The sequence below is a fragment of the Sorex fumeus genome, unplaced genomic scaffold (genome assembly GCF_029834395.1).
Source record: "Sorex fumeus unplaced genomic scaffold, SorFum_2.1 ptg000265l, whole genome shotgun sequence".
NCBI lineage: Eukaryota > Metazoa > Chordata > Mammalia > Eulipotyphla > Soricidae > Sorex > Sorex fumeus.
The window spans coordinates 12,555,618-12,582,788 of record NW_026606322.1 but is presented as its reverse complement, the minus strand read 5'-3'; the positions used below and the strand labels follow the sequence as shown (position 1 = coordinate 12,582,788).

The 27,171-nt window shown below is 37.9% G+C and overlaps 1 protein-coding gene across 1 annotated transcript in view; it reads left to right on the top strand.

Moving 5' to 3' along the window:
- Positions 1-9,130, top strand: part of CD96 (CD96 molecule) — a 93,589-nt gene extending 84,459 nt beyond the window's left edge. The window contains exons 11-14 of the mRNA XM_056109347.1: positions 99-161; positions 1,094-1,183; positions 6,466-6,586; positions 9,022-9,130. Of these exons, the coding sequence (XP_055965322.1) occupies positions 99-161; positions 1,094-1,183; positions 6,466-6,586; positions 9,022-9,130 (383 nt within the window). The remainder of the gene's footprint in view (positions 1-98; positions 162-1,093; positions 1,184-6,465; positions 6,587-9,021) is intronic.
- Positions 9,131-27,171: the final 18,041 nt, after the last annotated feature.

The following is a 27,171-nucleotide window of genomic DNA, read 5'->3' as shown; positions in this document are numbered from 1 at the left end:
ATCACCATACTAAATTAAATATCAATAAATGATAATAAAATAATAAATAATAACTAGGTTTATAAATATTGACTTGTAGTATCTTCCTGTTTTAGCAGTTTCATGGATGCCTAGTGAAACATATAGCTCATCCTCCCCCAATGCAACTTCAACACATCATGGTGAGTACTTGAAAGAGAATTTGTGTTAGGGAAGATAGTGGTTATCTTTATTAAAAAAAGTGAAAAAAATAAAAACTGTTCAGAAGCCTATTCCAGACATGTAATTTAAAATGAGTTTTGATGATAAGGATAAGAAATAGAACAAAAAATACTTCCTGGTCGTTCAAAGAAATTAGGGGGAACTGAGTCTTTTATTTTTCTCGATTTTTCTTGAAAATAAGAAAAACCATATATTTTGTGGATTTAATTGGCCCAATTAAATCCACAAAATATATGGTTCAGTCTTTAGTTTTCATGGGAAAATGAAATAATTAAACAATATTGATTTGTCTGCCTTAATGTAGAAAACTAGTTTTTATTGACTATATGAAGCAATGTAGAAAAAAATAGTATTGATCAACTGTATCTCCCAGAGCTTAGTAAAATAGGAATAGGGCTGTAGTTTAATATTTTTTCATAACTACTTAATTTTCACCTGGATATTCTTTAGCATATACAATTTTGTTATGCTTGCTGCAAGGTTTTTCTTTATTTCCTTCAAACTTTCACTTCATAGTTGTTTCTAAACAGATACAAGGTTCTTAACCTTCTTATCAACCACTCTTAGTAAACTTAGTACCCAGTGCTGAAAAGACAGTGCAGAGATCAAAGCTCTTGGTCTTGCATGTGACCAACCCCATTTCAAATCATGGAGCCTTGTGTAGTCCCCTGATCAATGCATCGGTATTATCTGAGCACAGAGCCAGGAATAAACCCTGAGTAACGCCTGCTGTGACCCAGAAACAAATTTTGCACAGATTATTTTAAGATTGTTTAGCCATTTTGATTGGAATCTTTACTAATAGCAAGTGAACTTCAATCTTAATTCTATAGTACTTAATCATGATGAAATGGCCGATAACATCAGCTCAGATACCCCTTTCTATTCCTAGGTGATGTCTTTGCCAGTACTACTGAAGCATTTTCAGAAATTTCAACAACTGCCAATATATCTACTAAAAATAATCACATCCAAATCAACGGTGAGTCAGTGTACTGTATTTTAAGGTTTCTATGCTTTGTTAACTTAACAAATACTTACTGTGTACCTACCATTTGTCAGATACTATGCCAGATATTACATACACAATAAAATCACTGGTCTGCTGAAAACTATCATAGCAAATAATTAAGCAACTGAATTTAGTTGTGGTGAACGCTATACTATGAAACTTAGTATCCAACTGTAACAAAAATATATGAGTTTAGTTGAGAGACAGGGGAAAGGTTCTGATATTTTTCTTTAATTTTATTTATTTTTCATTTTTTTAAATGTTCCCCTTTTCATTTATTTTAATGGACAATAGTGCATAATTTCAGTAATATTAGTTACACTTCTATGTCCATCACCACACCCACCATCAAATTTGAAAGATGAATAAGAATTAACTGGCTGAAAAGTAATGAAAAATAACTCAATTGTAAAAACATAGTTGGCTTCAAGAAAGAAATTGTCTAAACATTTCTTCTACAGCTCAACTAATAAAATGCTGTCAATGAGAAATGCAATCCTTCCTTTAAATCATAAGGAGCCAAAAGATTCAATCAGTTTAGGACCTTCAAAAACAGTAACAGTTGTAAATTCAGAAGCATAATCAACTGTCTCACTTCAGGAAGTGTTAGTTTGACTGATCACTCTCAGTTTATTTTTTGTCTAAGATTCTACAATTTCAGATCATTGAAGCATTGTCACGCACAAAACTTGGCTGTTGAGCCTAAAACTGAGATAAAGCCAATAGACTGAAGACTTTGGGGCCTTAAAGAACCACCTGGTTTATAGAAGGGTTAGAATCCAGATACTTCCCCTAAGACACTGAAGACAGTGGTCTCATTATTTATGCTGAATTGGGTGAAATTTTGTAAGCACTGATGTAAGATCTATTTTAAATCTATTACTCAAATTTCTCTAAAGTTTTTAAAGAAAATGCCATATTCTACCAAATAATCCATGTAAAACCGAGTAAATATTTTTACTTGACTAAGCAAACTTTATTCAGTCCTTAGTTTATATTATGTATTAATTTCTGCGGTGATCATAATATTCTAGTAATTTGAATTTGTATTGTATGACTATAGTTACCTGTACATGCAGAATATCATGTGTTTTTATCATAGGACTATGTAACTTCAAGGCTAACCTCGTATCTGCTTTGGCAGGATTGAGGTAGAGTTAATCAACATCCAACTATGAGGAACACAGTATTAATAGTCTTTCTGTGTTTAAGAAAAGAACATTGCTCTATAGTAAAATATGAAAAGGCTATGAGGGAAATAGGAAAGCAAATAATTCACTACAAATACAAAGTCCGGAGTCATCGGGTTTGACTTAGCAAATAACACAATGGAAAGGTTAAAGATGAACTCGGTGGATTAGGGGTGCTCATAAGAGTACTGTAAGCTTCTCTGCGGGGAGGAAAGGGGGAGAATTGGCTGATAAAGCCTAAAGCACTTAGGGTTAAATATGCAACACAACTGTATTACCTCATTCAAAAATTTTGAATTCCTGCAGCACACAAACACATTCTTGACTACATGACATCTCAAACTCTACACAACTGATAAACCAGGAGTAGCACACCACATTGGATGGGATGTTAAGTCAAAGGCTACCAATCTCAATTAAAAAAAATGAACATACAAGCCTTAATCAGTAACAACACATTAATCTCTTCTTGTAGAATGGTTCCATGGTTAAATACAACAATATTCATACACCTCCTTCTAAGGAAATATTTCTCAATAATTTTTAGCAAATTATAACAAGCAATATAAAATAAATTATTCAGGGTCTGCTATAGGGGCAGACTTGAAGGGTGGTTGAAGATTGGAAATAATGGTGGTGGGAAGGTACACTGGTTGTGGGATTGATGTTGGAATATTTATTGTAATAAATCATGAACAATTTTATAGAAATAAAATTAATGAAAAATAAAAAATGTTTTCATTAACATTATATAACATTTCAATATATACCCTATTTTTCTTATAATTTTACGTACATTAGTACTGGGAATTTAAATATTAGCTAATAAATTTCCCCAAGTAGAATATACAATAAAAAAATTAACTTACTTTAAAATGTATAAAACACGGTATAAAAACACAGTAATCCTTAAATATGTGTTATAAAAGGGAAAAATAATCAGCACTAATTATCAACTAATTATCAGTGATAACATCACAAAATCACACAGCTGTGGACCAAACTATGTAAAACATGGAAAAGACTTGGTAACTAATATTTAAAATCCAGCCTCTGACCAGTATTTTCTTTAGACTTTGTTGTAGAAAAATGTTGAGACTATAGTGGAAGCTGTGTAATAAATCCGAGACAATAAAAAAAAGAAGAAAAGCTTTCAGTGATTTCCAACTACAAATAATTCACAATGCACTTGAACCCAAGAAAGTCAATCCAGAAAATTCTGAGACACAATTATTCTTCTTGACCAAATGATCTTTGCAATCTGCCTATTTATAATCATAAGGAATTTAATTGGAGTGCTGTTAGGATAATAAAAAATCTAAAAATTATTAATCAAATTACCAAATATTAAGGGATAAATGAGATATAATCTAGGAGAACCGGACATTGGAGATCTATTGAGTCACTGAATAGAATGAGATACATCTCATTTCCTGCTTATAATTTATAGATAATGTGTAGTTAAGTGCAAAGTTAACTATTAGAAACAATTGTCTTTAATGTGGCTGGAGCAATAGCACAGCGGTAGGGCGTTTGCCTTACATGCAGCCAACATGGCCGACCCAAGTTCGATTCCTCCACCCCTCTCGGAGAGCCCGGCAAGCTACCGAGAGTATCTCGCCCGCACAGCAGAGCAGCAAGCTACCCGTGATGTATTCGTATGCCAAACACAGTAACAAAAAAGTCTCCAATGGAGACGTTACTGGGCCCGCTCAAGCAAATCGATGAACAATGGGAGGACAGTGACAGAACAACGGGAGGACCGTGACCGTCTTTAATGTGGGTAACTGACATCTGCAACAATAGACACTATTTTTTTTATAGTTTTATATTTTCTGTACTGTTTGTATTTTTTAACAGGAAGGTAAAATAGCTTTGTTTTTGTTTTTTTGTTTGTTTTTAAATAAATTGACCAGGGTGATATCTCCAAGAGCTGATCACATGATTTGCATGTCAGAGTCCTGAATTTCATCTATGGCACAGCCAGGTCCCATAAGCAGTGAGCTTGGAGTAGTCCCTGAGTCTGCTAGAACTCCAGAATCAAAAATATTTTTAATTTTTAAGTATTAAAAATATATTTATTACTAGCTATACCATGTGATTATAACCATCCACTTTTATTCTTTGCCGTGTAGAATAGACAATATTTCTAAACAGTAGACATTCTTATTTCTTCCATTGTGCTAGAAAAAAAGAGGTTAGTCTAGCATCTGACCTCTATATTGCCATGTAACGTTTTTATTCTTGCAGTTTTGCCTTGGTGCTCAAATATTGAATTTGAAATGAATAAGTTGAGTTTGGATATAGGTATAAAAGATAAGAAAAATAAATCCATTAGTCACCCATGTTATAATTTTAACCGTTTATTTTAATCAGCCACTTTTTTTCAACATTTACCCCTTTTTAAGACCATAGAAAGAGAAAAATCATCTGGTTGTGGTCTTCTTCCCCTTTCTTACTGCCAAAATATATAGGAGGACTGGGGAGACAGTCCACAAGTTGAGAAATATGACCAACATACTGCTGACCCCAGTTCAATCTCTGGCACAACAAAGTCCCCCAAACATCACAGAGTTCAACCTTGGCGGCCCCCAAAGCTCACCCAGAATAGTTGTCAGAATAGTTCCAGGCACCACAGTCCCCAAGTAGAACTGCATCCTCATGTCTTCATTGATCCACCAGCAAGTTGACCAAAAATCATGGATTGGGGTCCCCAAACCTCCTGAGCATCACTAGGGAGAACAAAATAGTTGACTGACTAATCAGTTCAAATAAAAGATATAGGAAGAGAAAGAAAAAGAGAGAAGAAAATAAAAAAGGATTACAAAACCTCTATGCTGGATATAATTCCTTGAATAACTTTAAAATGAGCTCTCTTTGAAGTCTTTGGGGCACAACATTTTGGCAGCCAAGGAAACAAATGAAGTTTCCTTGACTTGGGACCTTCGGGGACTTTAGAATGTTAAGTTTTTCATTCTATCTTTCTCCTCCTGAAAGCATAGAACATAGAAGGAAGTAAGGAAGGAAGGGAGGAAGAGAGGGAGGGACGGAGAGACAAAGGGAGAGAGGAAGGAAGGGAGGGAGAGAGGAAGGAAGGGAGAGAGAGAGGGAGGGAGAGAGGAAGGAAGGAAGGAAGGAAAGAAGGAAGGAAGGAAGGAAGGAAGGAAGGAAGGAAGGAAGGAAGGAAGGAAGGAAGGAAGGGAAAAAATCCAAGCTAGACTATTATTTCCCATAAGGAGTTTTCATTACTAGAGTAACTTGGAATAGAAATTGCAATTTATCATTTTTATTTAGTCATTCTTACAAATAACACTTCAGTGTGTGTCATGTGCCCAGAGTTGCCCATGGCCTTCGAAAAATGAAAAAAAGAATAAATCTTTAGTCAGATTTACTTTAGCTCTGGAACTTTGTGGGGAGGGACATCCAAAGCAGACTCAGAAAGCCGGGGTGCCCCCATCCTGCTATTGTCTGTTAACCAGGCTGAGAGTTCCACACGGCCTGAGGATGACAGGCTACTTGCATCTGTGGTGCTAAGGATTACCTGGAACAGCCTAGTGGTCCTGGGGGTATTTCCAGGGTCACACCCAACTGCACTTGCGGGCCTCCAGGGCTACACCAGCAGTGCTCAAAGGACCGTGTGGTGCTGTGCCATGGATGGAACTAGGGTCGGCAAGATGCAAAGCATGCTCCTTACAGGAGTTACTCCTGGCTTTGCACTCAGAACTGACTTCTGACTGTGCTGGGAGGACCATATAGGATGCCAGAGATCAAACACCCGTCTGCTGTGTGCAAGGCAAATGCCCTAGTGGCTATACTATAACTCCAGCCTAATTTCCAACCCATATTTCTGAGATATTTTAGGAAGAAAAGTACTCATGTAAAAAGAAAAATCAGTGAAAACAAGCAATAGACATATTCCCTGTGTGTGACTGTAGTCAATGATACCCCCCAAGGACTTCGGAGAAAACAAATTTTAGGATTTAAAAAAAAATGCTTAATTCCTCTGTCTCCCAATTGCCACATGTTATCATTAAAACTAATTTATTTTTATAACCTCTTCAGGTATCGTTAAAAAGCCCAGAGATGGAATGTCCTGGCCAGTGATTGTAGCAGCTCTACTCTTTTTCTGCATGGTGGTCTTTGGTCTTGGAGTGAGAAAATGGTGTCAGTACCAAAAAGAAATGTGAGTAGAATACTGGTCTGTCAGGAATGGGTTTTTTCCCAACGTAAAATATTTATTCAACAATTAAAATATGATTCTGACATGTAGTTCCTCTCTTACTGACCGGGGTAAGGTGCAGAGAAGCTCAGAGAAGTCACCAGCTTTCTTGGCACTGCAGAGTCGGCATTTGATGCACCACTTCTGACTCAGTGTCCACCCACAATAAATGCATCACAGTGATCTGCCCAGCACTCACCAGATGGACCCAGTCAGTGGGCATGAAATGAGAGCCAATGCTTGCCTCGCCTCAAAACTAAAACTGATTTTTCTTTTAATCTTCATTATTTTTTTCATTTTCATGCATCTCTGAGCTGCCTGAGCCCAACTGGGCCTAGAAGTTCAAGTGTGAAATTGAGTGAGAAAGGTATTTTTAAGAAATTTCCAGCTCTTTTTCAACAATATGGGTTTTTACTGCCCTTTCCTTTCTCCCTACAGGGAAAATTAGGTAAGCGGGTTCTTAACCAAATCCCCCTTTTTTTTTCATTCTTACTGACATATTTTCTAAAATTTTTCTCCCTCAATTCCGTAGTCTGAAATGACATACATAATACATTAATAGAAGAGACAGCCAGAATACATAGAGCTGAGCTTCCCAGGTCTCCCCCAGGTCTTCCATCTACTCTCTCTGGTAACGTTTAGCACTACTTAAAGCATCATTGAAGAATCTCTCACCATGTCCAGAGAGAGTTCCTTGATGAATAAAGTATATTAAAGTGGTAGTCAGAAATTCTCAGATTCTTATTTAAGGACTGCACTTTGGTCACCATATGGCCTTAATAAACATTTCTGAGGGAAAAAGTCGAAATTGGAAATTGCTTAGAATTTTCATGCCAGGGGACCACATCAGACAGTGATTGGGGCCATTCCCAGTTCAGTGCTTTTAGCTTACTTTCATAGTGCTCTGGGTCAAACCTGGTTGCTATGCATGTAAAGCATGAACCCCAGCCAGTGAAGCTATCTCCCTAACATACATTAAAAACCATTGAAGTTTAAGAAAATCAGGTAACAGTCTTTAGGGATTTTTATATCAAAATAATAATGGGATCTGAAAATCTGAATTAATCGTTATTGTTTTCTCTTCAAATATCTGTTCTATAGAAAGACTATAAACAGTATTCATTTTGTTATATGTAAATCTTAAGGTGCTTATGATTGATAGACAGGATTGGAGGTCTCTGGTCCATGGACATAAATATACTTGCAGATTGTAAGTATATTACATTTCTATTTCCTGATATCAAGAGAGCTGAAGAATTTGTATAGCTAAATCCCACACTCATCTATAAACTCAAAGCCTCTCAGATAGAGAGATAAGTGTGCTACAAAAAGTTTATGCAGTGATAAGTTTAGAAAGCCATCTGATTCAAATATAGAGATTGTGGTATTATCTGTCTATAACCAGCCAACTCTGGCACTCAGAAGAGCTTCAGTTCCTGCCTCTACCAACTTGTCCTCAGTATACAATGAGTGTGTGAAGGCAAGAGGTAAGCTGGCAAATGGACTATTTTAACAGCATCAATCTTCAGTCCCAGAATTTGATGATTTTCTCTCTGGAGGAAAATTTTCACTCTCATAAGTGATACACTTCTTTCATTAAGAGACAGTTGCTATGGAGAATATAGGTTCTGGTTAAAAGACTTGAGTCTAGTTCTCCTGAGTAAGCAAAATTAAAGCCTCAGAGACTCAGTTTTATCTGGAGAACTGTGACAATAATATTTCATTAAGCTACAAATTAAATAATGTTATGATTAATTTGCAAACTATGGTCTGGAATACCATGCTAAAATTAATTAATTTTATTATTGTTGGGTCAAATGGCTAATAGAGCTAATAAGAAGAAGGTTATGCTTGAAGAAATTTTGAGAAAATCACTGTGGCATGTCTCCTCTTTTGTATCCTACATTTTAAAAAAGGTAAAGGTAAAGGCCCTCCCGTTGATCATCGATTTGCTTGAGCGGGCCCAGTAACATCTCCATTGGAGACTTTGTTGTTACTGTGTTTGGCATATCGAATACTCTCGATAGCTTGCCGGGCTCTCCGAGAGGGGCGGAGGAATCGAACTTGGGTCGGCCATGTTGGCCGCTTGTAAGGCGAACGCCCTACCGCTGTGCTATCGCTCCAGCCCCTACATTTTAAAACAAACTAAATATTTCTGCTTTAAAAAATTTGTTCAGGGCCAGAGATATAGTTCAGTAGGTAATGAGCATGCCTTGCATGTAACCCACTCAGGTTCAATTCGTAGGCACCAATAAGGTCTCCCAAACCTTGCCAGGAGTGACCCCTGAGTCTAGAGCCAGGAGGAATCCCTGAGATCAGCCAGGTGTGACCAAAAACAGAAAATTCTTCAAAAACTGCCTCAGTTTTTTAGCATTGAAAGAGCTATGTTTTGTTCCTAGCCTGGAAAGACCACCACCATTCAAGCCGCCTCCACCTCCCATCAAGTACACCTGCATTCAAGAGTCTATTGGAGGTGACCTGCCTTGTCATGAGATGGAACCCCTCTGAGACTTTTCTGTACATCAAAACTGCTTCTATCCCTGTAGATCTTGTGCTTTACTCGTAATCAAACTACAACTGCAGCTGAAATGAACGACAGAAGTAAATAATCTGCTTTCCTAGCAATGCAACTCTCATCCGCTTGAAATTTAAACAAGACTGCAGGGTATGTCACGCTCACACCCAATGCAAGCTGTAGGGATTTTCTTGCTTATGTAAGAAGTGCAAAGTAGGTTGCTGCCATGAAAAGAAAATACTTGTAGTGCTTTATTTTTCATTTCAGTTAACTGGGGTAACAACAATGGGCTAAAGCAGATATCGATGGCATAGCCTCTTCTCTCTGACCAACTGCCAACATTCTAAGCTGGTTGCCAAAGTTATAATAATCTTGGAAGTTTGTTTCTTTCCTTAGGAAAATTACAGGAAGAATAAAATGCAAATTGTCTTGCAGGAGATCCAAATAATGGGAAAGTACAACTAGTCTTGTCAAAATTTTGTTATTTAATTTCACCAGAGATAAACAGATTATCACGCATAAGATCCTCAGTTCCAATTTTCTTTCACCCTTCCGTCATGTTTAGTACCATGGGATTTGGGGATTCTCAAAGGAATAACTGGTCAGCATCAAAGTACCAAGTAGTCTAGTAGAAATAACTCCTCACTAGACTTTAAAATAAAATAAATGAACTAAGATTGGTCTCGTCTTCTGCTCTGTGTGTGTGGGAGGATGGGTGCGGAGAGTGGGGGGTAACAGAGTTTGCTAAGAAGATTTAATCAATTTTCAGGTAATCACCTGAAACCATGGTTAGAAAACAGGGGTACAGAACACTTTAAATACATACATTTCTAGCAACACAACAGAGGTGTGGAACAAGAGGAAAACAGGCAGAGAATGGAATTTACAGATCTGTTGTGCAGCAACAAACACATCAAGATGGGAGAGGAACATCATGGCACTTAGAGGGAGCTGAGTTACTAGCAACCTTTGTGGTTAGTACATTATGTTTGAATGACTAATTGTTTCTGTGGTTCCATCCAACTCCTGCTCACTGTGACAACTGGGTCTGTCTCTCTCTCTTCTGTTCTGATCAGCTTTATGATTTGACATGTATCTCTACCCATTTCTAGAATGTGTCACTCAGAGGTCCTGCCTCTAGTTGACTTCGCACTGCAGGCTGGCCATTTTTAGATCAACAAAACATCAGATAAAGCATTTCTTAAGCAAAAAAAGTAAAAAAGTTAATGAAAGAATACTAAATAAAAGAGTACGTGGAAATCAAAACTGCAATTTAAACTTTGCCCATATCATGTATGTGTTTGTCTGTGTGTGTGAGATAGATAGATAGATAGATAGTCATGTAAGTATATACAACTTAACTCTAACCCAACTCGTTTAATTCTCATTATTCTCTTTTTCATCTGGGGACTTCCTTATTCATCTAACATGCCTCTTCAAATCTGTCTTGGAACAATAAAAAGACTAAGGTTAGACTATCATTAATGAATTAACTCTGTTTCTGCCAATATTTTAAAAGGTATTTGAACAAACTTATAAATATTAGAGAAGTTAGAGCTCCTCAGTTAAACCTGCTCTGTACTCAGAAATAGTTAATGCATATATAAATTAGAGTTGCCCTTGTCCCCTTAAGCTTCCCATATATCATTGGCTTAGAAAGGGAAAAATAGATATTATTAATGTATACAACAGGCAGATTTTGTATGTACTATTATCTCAAAAGGAACGTTTAGTTCATTTTCAGAGTATCTATTTTTGACTGTACCTAATAATAACTTGGGCAGTTCAAAACAAAGCAAAAGTACAGGGTCAGAGAAAAAGCTCAAAGGACTAGAGATCATGCTATTCAGGTGGGATTTGTTTGATCCAAGGCACCATATGGTCCCCCATGAATCATTTGGAGTGACCCCCAAGTACCAAGCCATAATTAGCTCCTGAACACTCCAAAATAACAAAAATGTAAATCAAACTACACATTATAATTATGTTCTCATTCCACTAATTAAGCCAGAACTTCTGTGGTGTAGAACATAGACAGCAGTACACTCGTATGTTTCAAGTGTTAGTAATTGTTGAACAGGGGTCAGAGATGTAACACAGATGTTAAGGTGCTTATCTTGCATTCCACCAAACCCGATTTGAGCCGGGCACATATATGATCCCCTATGCACAGTCAGAGGTCACTCCTGAGCACAAAGACAGGAATCACTCCTGAGCATTTCTGTGTGTTATTCAATTCCCTGCCATCCACCCCATTCCACCCCTCAGAAAATAACTGCTGAACAAACAGAGAAGACAGTCACAGGTCTGGGGAGTGTAATTGTCAGGTATAAGACCTGTGTTTGATCCCTAGTGCCACAGCTTCTTCCAAGCACTAGGGTGAACCTGTTCAATACTGTATCTGCCCAAGCATTGAATCCTCAAGTCAATATAGCCAGAAATTTCCCCTAGGCTTCCTGTATCTTGCTTAGGAATCCCAAATGAACATAAATTAAAAGTGTGCAGTGAACCATAGAAGTTCCTTCTCACTGATCATAATTCTTTAAATCTTGTGAAGGCCAATGAGTGAATCTGTTGAAAAAAATCCAGTATGTGAGTTTTGTAACCAAAATCCCCAGTCTCTTACAGAGTCAGGAATTGGCAACCTCCTCTCATCTCCCTGTTCTCTAGGAGCCTGGCAGTCACATCTGTTGGAGTACAAGGAGCCTAGGTTTATCAGGTTACACTTACACCCATCACAGTGCTCCTGAGTCACTCCCATCCCTTTGTTTGTTTGTAACCACTTCTATGCTCTCTTCTTCAACCAGTTTATCAGCTTTTCCCCTAATTAGAATCTGTTTATTTGTAAGGTCTCATCCTTCTAGGACACTGAACTTGTACTGTAAGTTAATATTGCCTTTCTCCTCTCCTTTTGTCTTTTGAATAGTTTACTTTAATGCGATGTTCTTTTTGTATAGATACAGGAAGACAATTAATATTATGCTTTATAACTTAGGAGTTAATTGGATTTGAATATTATACACTCCTGGGCATTTGCTTTCTCAACTTAAGTCTCAGTTGCCCTCACTTCCTAGAGCCCCCAAAGGCAGGGTCCCAACATGGGACTGGATGGAACCAGGTCAAGCCGGTAAGTTATGTGCTACTCTGGCATCGAGATGGGCCAGGCCAAGGTGCCACGATTCTTAACTGTAGGTTAAGAGCTTGATCATAGACAAATGCTGTCATGATCCAAAAGTAACAACCAGTCTAGGACCCTGCTAGGAATAGGAAAGATATCTGGCCTGAACACTGCAGTCTGAGATTGAGAGGGCCCTAGGAGAGCAATTCTATAAGCTTAAAGTGTTTCTTACTGTGCTTATATGTTGGTCGGACAAGGAGAGGAGAAACACACCCAGGGAATTCTGTTCTAGGGTGGGTTGATCTGCTAAATGAGAATCTGTCCTGGAAGCAGCGTTCCCGCGTGTCCTGACTAGCTTGGATGAGACTGAACATTTCTCCCCTTCAAACTGCCTTCAGTAAATAATTTCAGTATATTGCAAGAGGCAGTTTCCCTTTTCTCTCAGTAATCTCAGGTGCTAGCCAGGCCTGATCTTTGGGATGTAGATTCCAGGCTCTAGGCAGGCTAGTCTTTGGGATGCAAAGCTCAGATACTTGTCTTTGGGATGTAGAGTCCAAGCTCTAGTCTTTGGGATGCAAATCCAAGTGCTTGTAGCTTGTGAAAGTGCTTGTGAAAGGTTTCATCAGTCTTGGCTTTGTATCTTCTTTCCAGAGGCTAAAATTATTGGCCTGCAGATGTAAAGAAACAATGTGTATTTTGCTACCTCAATGTTCTTTCTGTAACTCCTTTTGATGACATCACTGTATTGCACCCTTTAGAGGTACCATGATCTATATAAGGGAGATTTCAGGGCTCTCTGGGGGAACACGTGCCTGAGAGAATGGGGAACACAGGCTGAGGGAATCTGGAACACGTACTTTAGAGAACCTGGGGTGATGAGCTGAGAGAATTGAAGAGACAGGTCTCAGAGAATGGCAACAGAAGCTGAGAGAACAGCGGAGCACGTGCTAGAGAGATCCTGGGGCCTCCATGACGTATATTTCTTCCATGTAATAAACTGCTACTAAGACCAACCAGCCTGGCCCTCGTTTCCTTCCTTCGCCTGACCATCGACCTCCCTGGAGTGGGCAAACAGCCTGAAACTACTTAACGCGGGCAGTGGGAGAGATAGGCCGCTGCCGCCCCTTTGCCTGTCCTTTTTTTTTTTTTTTTTAAAGAGATTGATATATTTCTTTATTTATTGCAACAAATCTTTCTTTTTTTTTCTTTTTTTTTCTTTTTTTTTCCCTTTATTTTATTTTATTTTTTTTAAAGTTGTAGATTTACAATTTTTTGTGCTTTGGTTTCAATTATACAACGATCAGATACCCATCCCTCCACCAGTGCCCATTTTCCACCACCATGGATAATATCCCTCCCACCCCCATCCCCCCATCCCCCCTGTCTCTGTGGCAGGGCAATCCCCTGTGTTCTCTTTCTCCTTTTGGGTGTTGTGGTCTGCAAAAGAGGCATTGAGTTTTGCCTGTCCTTTTTGTGTGATTACACACACACCCATGAACTGCCTCTGGCATCAGTTAAGCTCACTAGTGGCCATTATCTAGAGACTCAAGAATAAGGCCCAGAAGATATCTACAAACTTCAGAGATGCCTCTGGACCCCCAAATCACCATTCTGTTAAAAATTTAACTCCAACTGTCTCAACCTATTTAAAATTTTAGAATTTCTGGAGCACAGTCTCATGACTTTACACCACTGATGTACCAGAAGTAGCACACCACATTGGATGGGACAATCTCAATAAAAAAAAAATAGATAGATAGATAGATAGATAGATAGATTAGAACATGAGACTCAACCTGTAATAAAAATGTTAGTAATCTCTTACAATAGGGCTTAATGGCGCCAAGGTGAGATACAACAATTTTTAAATACTTTCTTCTAAGGAAACTTTTTTTGGATCAGTTCTAGAGGATTATTCATAACAAGCATTGTAGCACTATAGCACTGTCCACCCATTGTTCATCGATTTGCTCGAGTAGGCCCAGTAATGTCTCCATTGTGAGACTTGTTACTGTTTTTGGCATATTGAATATGCATCACGGGTAGCTTGCCAGGCTTTGCTGTGCGGGCGAGATACTCTCAGTAGCTTGCCGGGCTCTCAGAAAGGGGCGGAAGAATCAAACCCGTGTAGGCCAAGTCGGCCGCATACAAGGCAAACGCCCTACCACTGTGCTATCACAAGCAATACAAAATAAATTATTTAGGCCTGCTATTAAGGCAGGCTTGGGTGGTGGTTGGAAGATTCAAAATAATGGTGATGGGAAGGTATAATGGTAGTGGGATTGGTGTTGGAATATTGAGTTTTACATTTTAGTGATCAAATTTCTAAAAATAAAATTAAATTAAAAAGCAAGCAAAAATCTAAAAATATAATAAAATTTAAAAGTCCTGCTATAAAGAAGAAAGAAAAAAAAGCACTGGTAGAACTCTATAAGAAAAAAAAAAACACCCAATAACTTTAAAAAATTGGCTGAAGAGATGAACAGAAACTTTCTCCTAAAAACGCAAATGAACAAAAAGGCATACGAAAAAATGCTCTATATCATTAATCATCAGAAAATTCAGATAAAAACAACAATGATATATCACCCCACACCAGAGAGACCGATGTGAGGCATTCATTCACTGTCACTGTCACTGTCCTCCCATTGTTCATGGATTTGCTCAAGCGGACCCAGTAACGTCTCCATTGTGACAATTGTTACTGTGTTTGGCATATCAAATACATCATGGGTAGCTTGCCAGGCTCTGCCGAGCGGGCGAGATACTCTCAGAAGCTTGCCGGACTCTCTGAAAGGGGCGGAGGAATCGAACTTGGGTTGGCCATGTTGGCTGCGTGCAAGGCAAACGCCCTACCGCTGTGCTATTGCTCCAGCCCGAGGCATTCATTAAAAAGAACAACTAGTGTGGGCAAGGATGTGGGGAAAGAGGGGCCCTTATTCACTGCTGGTGGGAATGTCGACAAGCCTTTTTGGAAGACAGTATAAACTCAGAGAACTAAGAATTAGGCTTCCATGTAACCTAGCAATTTCCCTCCTAGGAATATATCCCAAGAACTCAAGCACAATGAAGAAAAGACGTCCAAACTCCGATGTTTATTACATCACTATTTATAATAGGCAAAGTATGGAAACAACACAAGTGTCCAAGAATAGATAATGGATAAGGAGAGTATAGTATATAAACACAGTGGAATATTAATTTGGTTGTAAAGGAAAATGAAGTCATGCAATTTTATGCAACGTGGGTGTATCTGGAGACCACATGCTGAGTGAAATCAGAGGGAGAGAAAGGGATTTAGAATGATCTCTGTCATATGTGGGATATAAAGAAACTCTGTAGGGGAATATCAATTGCCCAAAGGCAATAGAAACAAAGAGCAAGAGAATTTGTCTTTAAAATGAAGCTTGCCACCGGGGTCATATTGGGGGGATAAGTTAGGAAAGTGACAACTAGGGCAATGGGGGAGGGGAAAAGTTCCTGCCACAGAGGCAGTTTGGAGGCAAGATTAGACAGTGGAGAAGGAAAGTGGACACAGGTAAAGGAATGGTTGTTGGACATTGTATGCATGAAACTTAACTGTGAATATCTTTCTAACTTTGTAATTCGCCATGATTCAATAACAAATTAATTTCCATACAACAAACCTACAATATACAATAAATGAATAATTTTTTACGGATTATTATTTAAAAGATCTTGTGATGACCAGTCTTCAAGATGGAACCTTGATTTTGCTCTCTGGGTTTTCACTTCTTTATATTGTTTCCTCAAACACTGATTCGGTTTTTAACGTAAATAACCAGACAGAATTAGCATAAGGTGAGTGGAAACTAAAATTGAAGGAGGAAGTCGTACTCAGGGTAATATTCTTATACAATCTTGACAGTGAGTACCAGTTCCCAGGTCTGGAAAAACTAATATGGTATTGCAACATGACTAGTAAGACCTCAAAGGCTAGACCATAAAATGCAGAGCTATTCTTCTCTTGCTCACTCACACTGGGGTGAAGCCAGTAACCAGGCTTATGAGTAGGTCTGTTTTTGAGGTTATTTCTGTGAAAAAATGGAGACCTCCTACTATCAGCCAACATTCAACTCACCAGGCATGGGAATGAGTCATCTCAGAAGCATCGCCTTCAATTTCTAATAAAGTCTTCAGATAACTGCAGCCTCAGCTGACTTCTTTTATTGGGATCTCATGAGAGCCAGAGTCACCTAAGGACTCCTGACACAAAGACACAATGTGAGATAATAAGTATTTGCTTAATAGACAAGTTTGGGGTATAATTTGTTGCACAATAATAGATTACTAATACATCCCAATAAATAGGAAAATGTACTAATATTTTCTTGTCTTAATTACCTTCAATTTCTTTTAAGTTCTCAATACTTAACCTACATATGTATGGAAAAGAAACCACACATAAGCATTTTCACCACTCATTTAGAAAGCACAGTGTGTCAGATGTCATTGTCTCTTAGAAATATTTACTTTCTTACATCGTGAGCACCTCTGGACTTTAGACTTGACTGTGGTTTGCTTTGGACCATATAATATCATGGCATGACTCACCCAACATTTAAAAAGTACTTATATAATTGGACTCTTCCCTGCCATGACCATGCAAACAACACCTTTAAGGAAATGGGAACTCATAGCGTGGAGCAGAATCACCCAAGCTAAATCCAATCTAGCGCAACTAACCTTCAATTATCCAGTAGTTGCATGTGACTGAAATTGTTTGACTTCTCTGTAGCATGATTGCAGCAGTATTTAGCCTAAGCATGTAAGTCAAAACGTAAGCACATTTCAACTAATGTCCAAGCACCTATGATAAGAGACAAAATGGTTTTTTGGGTTATTTTTTTCTTTTTGGGTCACACCTGGCAATGTTCAGGTGTTACTCCTGGTTCAGGTGTTACTTCTGGTTACTCAGAAATTGCTCCTGGTGGAACTTGGGGGACCATATGGGACACTGGGGATAGAACCCAGGTCAATCGCATGTAAGGCAAACACCTTACTTGCTGTACTATTGCTCCAGCCCCCAAAATATTTTTTTCATTTTTAAAAAATCTTTCTTTTGATTCAGTCTAGGTTTTATTTAACTAAAAAGCATCTGTTTCCTTAACCAAATTGAATTTACATTATAGGTCTTCAGAATCATAAAACATTTGCCCAGAATGGTAATTAGAGTTCATGTTGCAAATAAAGAAATTAGAGGCTCCTGAAATTGACTTGCCCAAATTCACATAATTGTAAATGAAATTATCAAAATGACATACCTGCTATTTTCCAGTTCATAATGTGATAATCTCCATAAGATTGTGATATTTAGTTGCTTTAATGTGTCCTTTTTTATATTATAGATGGTGTGTTTTAACTTAAGTAAATGCTTATTCTTTTTTGGTGGGGAAAGAACACTCAAGGGTGCTCAGGGAGTCCAGGGGTCACTCCTGACATTCAGCCAATAGGGACCAAACAGTTTACTGCTAGGTTCCATTGATGTGGTACCCTCTGACCCAGGGTCAGAGGGTTCATGGGGGTCCCACACACTGAGGCCTCCACTGCTATACTCAGAGATACTGTGGGGGTACCTACAGTGCCAGGAATTGAGCTCCTGATCCTTGCAAATGGAAGGACCCAGAGCTGACTTAGTAAGTAATGCTTTTTAATGCTCAGGGTGTGTGTGTGTGTGTGTGTGTGTGTGTGTGTGTGTGTGTGTGTGTGTATGTGTGTGTGTGTGTAAACAAAATAGAAATAAACAACCTTTGACAGTGGATTAGCTACGACAGTGTGAAAAAAATGACTAGGAAGTGAAATGAGGAGCAAAAAATTAATTAAGAGCAGAAGCTGGAAAGGATTTGAGAGCGTGAGTCAGACAAGAGGCAATACAAGGCCTCTTACTTTAAGCAAGGGAAGAACTTCTTAGTGGTGTTGACTCGAATCTGCAGGTAAAGTTTTCTGAAATATATAAAATGTGTTTTCTGAAGAATGGCATTTATAACCTAACTGAGTTTGTGAGACCAGCCATCATGGTGTCTCTACCAGATAAAACTTGCAGAAACAGCTGAAATGCTAAGTGAAAACTACCACCACAAGAGAAAAAAAATACTGATTTTTCAGCCTGAAATACATGGGGAGGTAATGAGGACATGCCAATTTATTTCCCAGCTCCTGCATGGGAATCTCCCCTTGACTCTGGATTATTTGAATACTAAGCTACAAAGCTCAAGTCCAGACGGCCTGAGCAGAGAGCAGGAAAATATGTCTGTAGAAAGGGGAAGAGTCAAGGAATACTTATAAATTATTTTTAACTCCTGTCTCGTGCTTCTGTAATGGATCTGGACAATAGCTGAGTGTGAATTAACACTAGAACAAAAACAAATGGCTCTTAATTTTTCTCCTCCGCAATTGAAATCATGCGTTTGTAGATTTCTTACATTTTTGCCTTTTTTCTGACTCAGATTTCTTACGTTTGCTCAAAGTTTCCTTGGTATTACAATTGTAGGAAGGACACTGAGGAGTATCAAGGAAGCACTGATAAATTCAAGATCATAAAATGAAAAGAACATTATTAGGCATGCACCCGGATAGCCTTGGCAAATTCCAGGACTGTGAGCACATTTTCTCTATGTTGTCAAATATTTCCCCATTTACTGGGTAAAGAAATCATACCACCAAAAAATCAGATTATGTCATTCAATATTATTCCACCTAGATATCACAAGAAAAATATCCAAAAGTGTCAGGAAGGCAAAGATGAGTGAGTAAAATAATAGGTACATGAATTGCGAAGAGAAATTTGATGATGGATTTCAGCAAGAGCTGACCTCTATTCAGTGATTGCTTTGAGAGACAATGATCTATTGATGTTGAATGAGGAGGAGGAAATGAGATTTGAGAATTTTATCTGTGTAGAATCATTTTTGCACCAGTAATTTGAGATCTGCCTAATTCCATGCCACTGGATAATTAGGTTGCATTGTAATATTCTTACACATAGTTCTGTTGTCCCAATTCAGAGCAACATGTTTTAATGTCTAATAAATCTGAATAAGACATATATGTATATATTTATTAAGAGAAATTGAATTATGCAGCTAGTTAATGAAAAGAATGACAAACTGCTTCTGAGTCCCTCTTTGTACGCACAAAAATACAGGGTTTATAGATTTCATTTGTAAGAACTGTTATAAAAAATAATCTACATAATTCCCTACAAAGTCTGGAAAAATTCGATAATGTTTATAATTTAAAAAATAAAATCTCGTGAGAAAATGGGTAATTTCTTAAACATATGTGGTTATAATTACATGTAGTTTGTATATCTAAAACAAGTATTGCATATCTCTGAATTTCACATCTCTGCCAACTGAGCCGGGTTCGATTCCTTCGCCCCTCTCGGAGAGCCCAGCAAGTTACGGAGAGTATCTCGCCTTCATGGCAAAGCCTGGCAAGCTACCTGTGACATATTCAATATGCCAAACACAGTAACAAGTCTCACGATGGAGAGGTTACTGGGCCTGCTAGAGCAAATCCATGAACGGGAGGACTGTGAACCATGAACATTCAACGTTGTATTATACTATGAAAATACTATAACTATTGTTATGTAACATAGTATGTACATATGCTATAATATGTACCATAAATATGGTGCAACCATATGATACAAACATATATAAATATATATATATATGCAATGAAAGAAAAGATAGGTAAATTTGAGTACTTAAGAATTAAAATAGAGTGACCTCATTGAGGACAACAGTTGAGTTATGCCAGGTAGGCCAAAATGTGACTGGACCCAAATCTCTGGTACCTTCTGGAATCGGGACAGACCAATTCTCTGCCCTGCCAAAAGCCAGCACTCCACCCACCTGCATCTGGATCCTGCATTTGCCAGAGAAATGGCCCAGCTTCTAGGCTGATCTCGGAGAGATGCAGAAAGAAGACAGCAGCTGATCTGACCGTTCCAGCTCCGAAGTGCCTGACGAGTGTGGCCGTGTATGCAGCCACACAATATCTACAAATCAGAGCTGAGACCCCAGTAGAAGCACAGAAAATTATATGGGAAAATTGAGTAGAAACTCACTAAGCTCAATAAGTGAAAATAATAACACAGAAGGATCAACTTGGAACTAACAGCTGTAAAACCTCAGGCCATGACTTCAGCAACACCAGTATAAGATATATTTTGCAGCAAGCAATATAAATTATTTAGTGCCAGCTAAGGGAGCAGGCTGGGGGGTCAGTGGGGGGTAAGGAGGATTAGGGATAGCAGTGAAGGGAAAGGCACATTCATGGTAAAACTGATGCTGGAACACTGAACTAAACAACTATATTGTGAACAGCTCTGCAAATCATGCGTTTAAATAAAGAATCAGGACAAAAATTTCAAATAATTTACATTAAAAAAGAAAAGCTAAAGGTAATGATAAGCTAAGAGGAATTAGTCATAAAAAATAATGTGAATAAGGGATGATTGAAACTCTCACAAACAAAGATAAAAAATTTTAAAATATTGAGGTTAAAAAACTTAAAAGTTCCACAAAGATGGGCTAACTCAATGTAAAAACTCACAACACACACAAAAATAATTTCAAAACAAGAATATAATTTGGGCTTGACATGATAGTACAGTGGGTAGGGTGTTTGCCTTGCACACAGATGACCTGAGTTCAATTCCTGCATCTCATACCATTCGCAGGCACTGTGAAGTGCAGTTCCTGGGTGCAGAGCCAGTAGTAATCTAGGAGCACTGCCAGATTGTTGCCAAAACAAACAAACAAAAAATAATAAATTCATCCATTTTAAAAGAAATGTTAATTAAAACTTGACATTATTTTTCTCCTTTCCCACCTACTTGTCAAAAATTTCAAGTTTGACAATGTGCTCTCTCTTAAGACTATGGGAAAACAGGTACTCTGCTATTGCTGAAACAAGTACAAAATGGTACAATCACCAAGGAGAAGAATTTGTTATATTGAACAAATTACACATTAATTAGTATTTTGCTCTAATAATTCCTCTTTAGGTATTTAGCGTGAAACTCTAATTCTAAAAATATCAAACTACATATACTTGTGTTTTTTTCTCTGTATTTCCAATTACATTATTTTGTAACTGGAAAATATTGAAAATGTTCTACATGTCCTAGCACTAAAGACTAGTTGATTAAACTATGGTAAATGCACAAAGTGGGAGTAGTGCACATTATAAAAACAAGATAAAAGATTCTTATGAACTACAATGGAATTATTTATAAGTTAAGTATAAAATATATAAATATTATAGACAATAGTGCAAAAATAGACAGCAAATAGAAGTGCAAAGAACATAAAATGCCACCTATGTGTAATAAGAGCAAAAAACACATAATATTATTTAGATAGATGATGATGCACATGTGTAAATATACATATTTTATGTATTTACAAAAACAAATGCAGGAAGATAAACCAAGTAATATTGATTTGGTTGGCTACAATTTTAGCCCTAATATAAAAATGGTAGTTCAAAATAAACATGAATACTTAGTCAAGGTAGGAGGGAGTGGTGGAAGAAGTAATATGATAAACACATATGCAAAACACATAGTTTTGCAGGAATTTGTGGGGTTTGTTGGGGGTGGGAGGCTGGTAATAATATGAAACTATTTGATAGATACTATATAGTTGAGTAAATGCTTAGATGTGTTTTTTAGGAGACCCAGATTCTCATTAAGGAAAAAGAAATAAAACTATGAAGTAAGTAAAGAAGAAAAGAGTCTGTGTGCATTTTTAAATGTATTCATGTTAAAGATTTCTTTTTGGGATTTTTAGGTCACATCTTGCAATGCTCAGAAGTTACTCCTGACTCTGCACTCAGAAATTACTCCTGGTGGTACTCCAGGGACCATATGGGATGCCCAAGATGGAACCTGGGTCAGCTGCCTGCAAGTAGTATGGCTCTGGCCCCACAAGTTAAAGATATTAATGTGTACCACTTATTCAATGTATGTGACTGCATATGTGTATTTTTATATTCTCTGGATATTGTCTCTGGAGACATATAATATTCATCTGTTCCTCACTGATGATACTAATTTTGAATATGCGTATGTTGTTTTATAAATATATGTATGCATGACGTACTTGTCTTTCCAAGATCTGTGTTTTGTAAGGCCTAAGAAGCAAATATTTTAGTATCTATGAGGACGCTTGATATTCATATCATCAAACTAGCAGTAATACAATTTTTCACTATAAGGAATTTGAAATTTTCTGGGGAAAAAGATCTAATGCATGGCAAAGTAGAGGTAATACAAGATTAGAGTGTCTTATTGTGTCTGAAAGAATGTAGTTTTTTTTAACTCTGGGAGTACCCAAAGATGAAAGGAAGAAAGAGAGGAAGGAAGGAAGGAAGGAAGGAAGGAAGGAAGGAAGGAAGGAAGGAAGGAAGGAGAGAAACCAACAGGTAAATAAGGGAAATGATGTTCAGGAGTAGGTAAGAGTTATTTTGAAATTAACAGTGAAAATTGAAGCAGTTTAGGTTGATCAACAGATACTAAATCAAAAAAGAAATTTTGATAATAATCAAGATATGTTTACTGACTTTAAGAGCCTCCATGAAACATGCTATTTATCAGGTAGGAAAAAGAAGCAGTAACTATGTAATCATGAAATTAGACAATTTATGAGTAAGAACAGATGGGCATTGTGTTCCTTTGGATGTGACATTTTAGGAATGACACAATATCACTTAATCAATATTGAGAGAAAAAGAAATAGAATTCCAGCAGGAAGTAATGCTAAATAAAATAAATACTCGAAAGGCAAAGAAAATCTCTAAAATTATTCCACAATTGAATGACACCAAAAAGGGGGCTGAAAAAATAATGCCTAGCACATGGCTGACCCAGGTTTGGTCTCCGGTACTCCATATGATTTTCTGAGCCCACCAAGCCCACCAGATATAATTCCTGAGCAGAAATCCAGGAGTAAGCCCTAAACACAGCCAGCAATGGCCCCAAAGCCAAGCACTTAAAAATAAATAAATAAATAAATGAAGCTAAAAAGACAATATTTTCTTATACTATCTAATTCTTGGCTGGATCCTTTACTGGAAGGGAAAAAAATGGTGAAAGAACTGATAAATCATATTAACATTTTTCAGACCATATTACAAAATTGAAATATGATCAGAAGATTAGACAAAAGTATTGATAACTCTGCTCTAGTTGTGTAAGAGAATGTTTCAATTCTTAGAAAATTCACAATGAAGTATTGAGGAGTAAATGTATACATAACTTCTTTTCAAATAGGTCTGAGGGAGTAACGTAATACTTAGATGTTCTGACATGGACACGTGCATACATGTTATAGAGACAAAGAATTTATAAAATCCTAGCAATGATTTATCTAGGTAAAGGGAATAAGCGGTTCTGTTTTTGTTTTTGGTAAACTTTTTTGAAGTTTGGGATTATTTCCCAATACAAAGCTTGTAAGATGTTTAAGATCCTAATAAATATTGCTTAATTAGACACAAAACTAACTTGCTTTCCCAAATATGTAACCCTTTAACATAAGATAAGATGAGATCAGTTTGTTTGAAGTGAATTTCTGTTCTCTAATCTTTGGCTATTTAATCTGAGTTCAGAATCAAATAAGTGAGGATTCATCTTTCAAGTTCACTGTTTCCGTTTCATTTCTGGGTTTTATTCTGCCTTGGATATTGGCTGGGATTCACTAAAACTTCAATCATATTTTCTTTCTTAAGGAAATGAATGGAACCCTTTGATTCTGCCAGATCTCCAGGGCAAACTTTTCTTCTCACTGTTAAACCATTTCATATCAAAGGGAACTAAGCTCCGTCTCTCCAGACTTTGCCCAAGCCTTCAGTGCCCCTTCAAAGTTTAGAGCAGGATTCTCTGTTGACATCTTAGTAGAAACTGTGGAAACCGTTTTGGGTTATGCATTCCCTGTGGGCAAATCCCACACCTTGGGTGGTAGTAGACACAGCTGCCTGTGGGAACTCTCCAGAAGGAGCAGAAGCAAACTCAGGAGTCATTTTCCACTGTACTCCTGCATAATTTTATGCATCATCTTAAATGTTTACTATACAAAATAACCAACACATATTGCCCACCCAGTAAACCATTTGCAGACATGCTCTGTTTTATGGGAAACAAACATTTTACTAGTCTGTTGTTTCAAGTATAAGACTCAAGTAAAAACTCGCTGTGTGAGGGCTTGAGAGGCCCAACCTGGGTTGATCCCTGGCACCACGTGTTCCCCCAAGTACTGTGGTGTGTGGCCTTGGAGATGTCGCAAACTGCCAAGCAAGTACCAAGATGGTTCAGTAATCCAGGGCATCTCGTGGCCTGAGCACCATCACACACTTCCTCAGCCACTCCCTGAGAATCACAGGAGGGGCCCCAGGCCTCCTGAGCCCTGCTTGGAAGCCAACAGCCTCCCCAAAACAAAAAGAAAAACTTGCTTTGGGAGTGCCCAGTTAAGGAAACACAGACAAACACTAAATTCTCTGTGGGTTTTTGTTCTGTTCTTTTTTTGATTGAAGCAAGATAGTTTTATTAAACAAAAATTACTTAGAAAGGTATCTGTTGATGGTGGGGCGGGGGGAACGTATGTTCAAGAGAGAACATGAGTGTGAAAGAGAAAGCAAGCAAGCAAGCAGAAAGACATAGAAAGATGTGTTCAAGGGGGAATATGGGCTTGAAGGAGCAAGCCTTCACTGTGTGTAAGTGTGCTGGGGTGTGAGGTTGCTTTGTGAATCTCAGCATTCCCAGATGATTGGTGCTTGGGTACAAGCTAATATTCAGTTCCGTGATGTGTGAGTACGTGACAGGTGTTGAGCAATGAGTGAAGAGGATAAAGAAAATGCCTCGAGAAACAGAAAATTTAGCTAAAGGTGGATTGTAGTTGCTCATCCGAATTGTGATTTGACTCATTCCAGGGCATAGTCCATTCCATCTGCTTGACATCTACGTTCCTCAAAACACAGATGTTTGGGGGCTGGAGCAATAGCACAGTGGGTAGGGTGTTTGCCTTACACACGGTCAACCCAGCATCCCATATGGTTCCCTGAACACCACCAGAAGTAATTCCTGAGTGCAGAGCCAGGAGTAACCACTGAGCATCACCAGGTGTGACCCAAAAAGAAAAAAAAAATCCACAGATGTTCTGTGTAAGGTGAGGACCTAAGTTTGTGTGATTGGGTAGATACTTTAGACTATGCAGTTCATTGAATGAGTTCTGGGAATCAATGAAAACTAAAGATAAGTAAAGCAGAAAACTGTAGGGGCTATGAGGTGCTAGGGATGAGGGGAATGTTACTGTTGAATGTTAGCACAAATTTCTAGTGAGAAGAAAAATCAAGTCTGGCACTATGGTAACTAAAGCCAACATACTATTTTTTGTACTTGAAAATTGTTAAAAAAAAATAAACTAGGGCCAGATTATACAGTCCGAAGAGCACTTGCCGTGCATGCAGCCAACCTGGATTCAATCCCCAGTACCACATATGTTCTCTTGAGCACTGCCAGAACTGATCCCTGAGCACTAAAGTCCTCCCTGAGCACTACAGTCCTCCCTGAGCACAGCTGGCTATCCGTTCAAAGCAAAGAGTAAATCTAGAGCTCAGTGATAGAGTGCATACCTCACATGTGTGAAGCCCTAGTTTCAATCCCTGACACAGCCATAAATAAATAAATATATAAGTCTAAGTTTTATTTTTGCTAAAACAACAAAATACTAAGTTTCTAGGAAAGAGAAAATGTTAGCTAACGTTGCAAAATTTTGTAATCTATGCATGTGTCAACTAATGGCATTATACTCCTTCCATTTATATATTGTTTAATGTCATTTATATTTTTACAGTACTGCTTAATTTATTATATATTTTATAATAACATTTTAATGAATTATCCACAGAAGGAGCCATGATATGAAACTCTGAGAGCAAGAATCGAATGAAACAGTCCAAAGAATAGCGATGAGGGTCTGGAAAATGGCTTCAAGGACTGGAGCACATGATCTGCATGCAGGAGCCCCAAATTTGATCCTGCTTCCACATATTTCCCTGAGCTCTATACCAGGAGTAGGTCCTGGGGTGACCCATAAAATCCAATATTGTTTTTAATTTTTAATCTACATTTTTTCTTTGTTTGAGGGACACACTCAGTGATGCTCAGGACTGACACCTGGCTCTGAGCTCACTGATCATTCCTGGTAGACTCAGGAGACCAAATAAGGTACCAGGGATTAAACTCAGGTCAACTGAATGCAAGGCAAGTGCCCTACCCACTGTATTATTGCTCCAACCCTTTAATTTTCAATCTAAAAAGAAAGCAATGGAAGTGCTAGATCGGAATCAGAGGTGCTTTCTGCCTCCGGTCCAAACTAACCAGGCATTGCTATTTTGTGGCAGGACAGTGAGGACTATAGTTAAAGTTTTATCCTGATCAGTTAAGAACAGGTGGGGAAGTCTTTGACCCCCTACTTCCTTTAAGGAGCTGGTCTTAGATCAGATGTTACAAAATATGTGGTCCATATACCACATTCATAACCTGCTGTTGTCTTGTGTTGCCTAAGATGTGTCTAATTATATATGTCTAAATTATAGACATTTTTTCAAGCTTTGGCCTCAAATTCACCCAGTCCTCTACCTTGCTGAATGATGTCAGAGGGTGATTGAAGCTAGCGAGCTCTGTGTGTCTAACTGAATTCTTGTAGTGTAGCTGAATGCCCAGCTTCGTAGATGTATCAGAAGGACAAAGCCACACCCCACATAGCACTTCTAGAACACCAGTTTTATTCAAGACATATATTGATGATTATAATATATGATGTGAATTTTTCTTTTTAAATGCAACTTGAAAAAAGTGCTGCAGTGGGCGCTGTCATATGCATT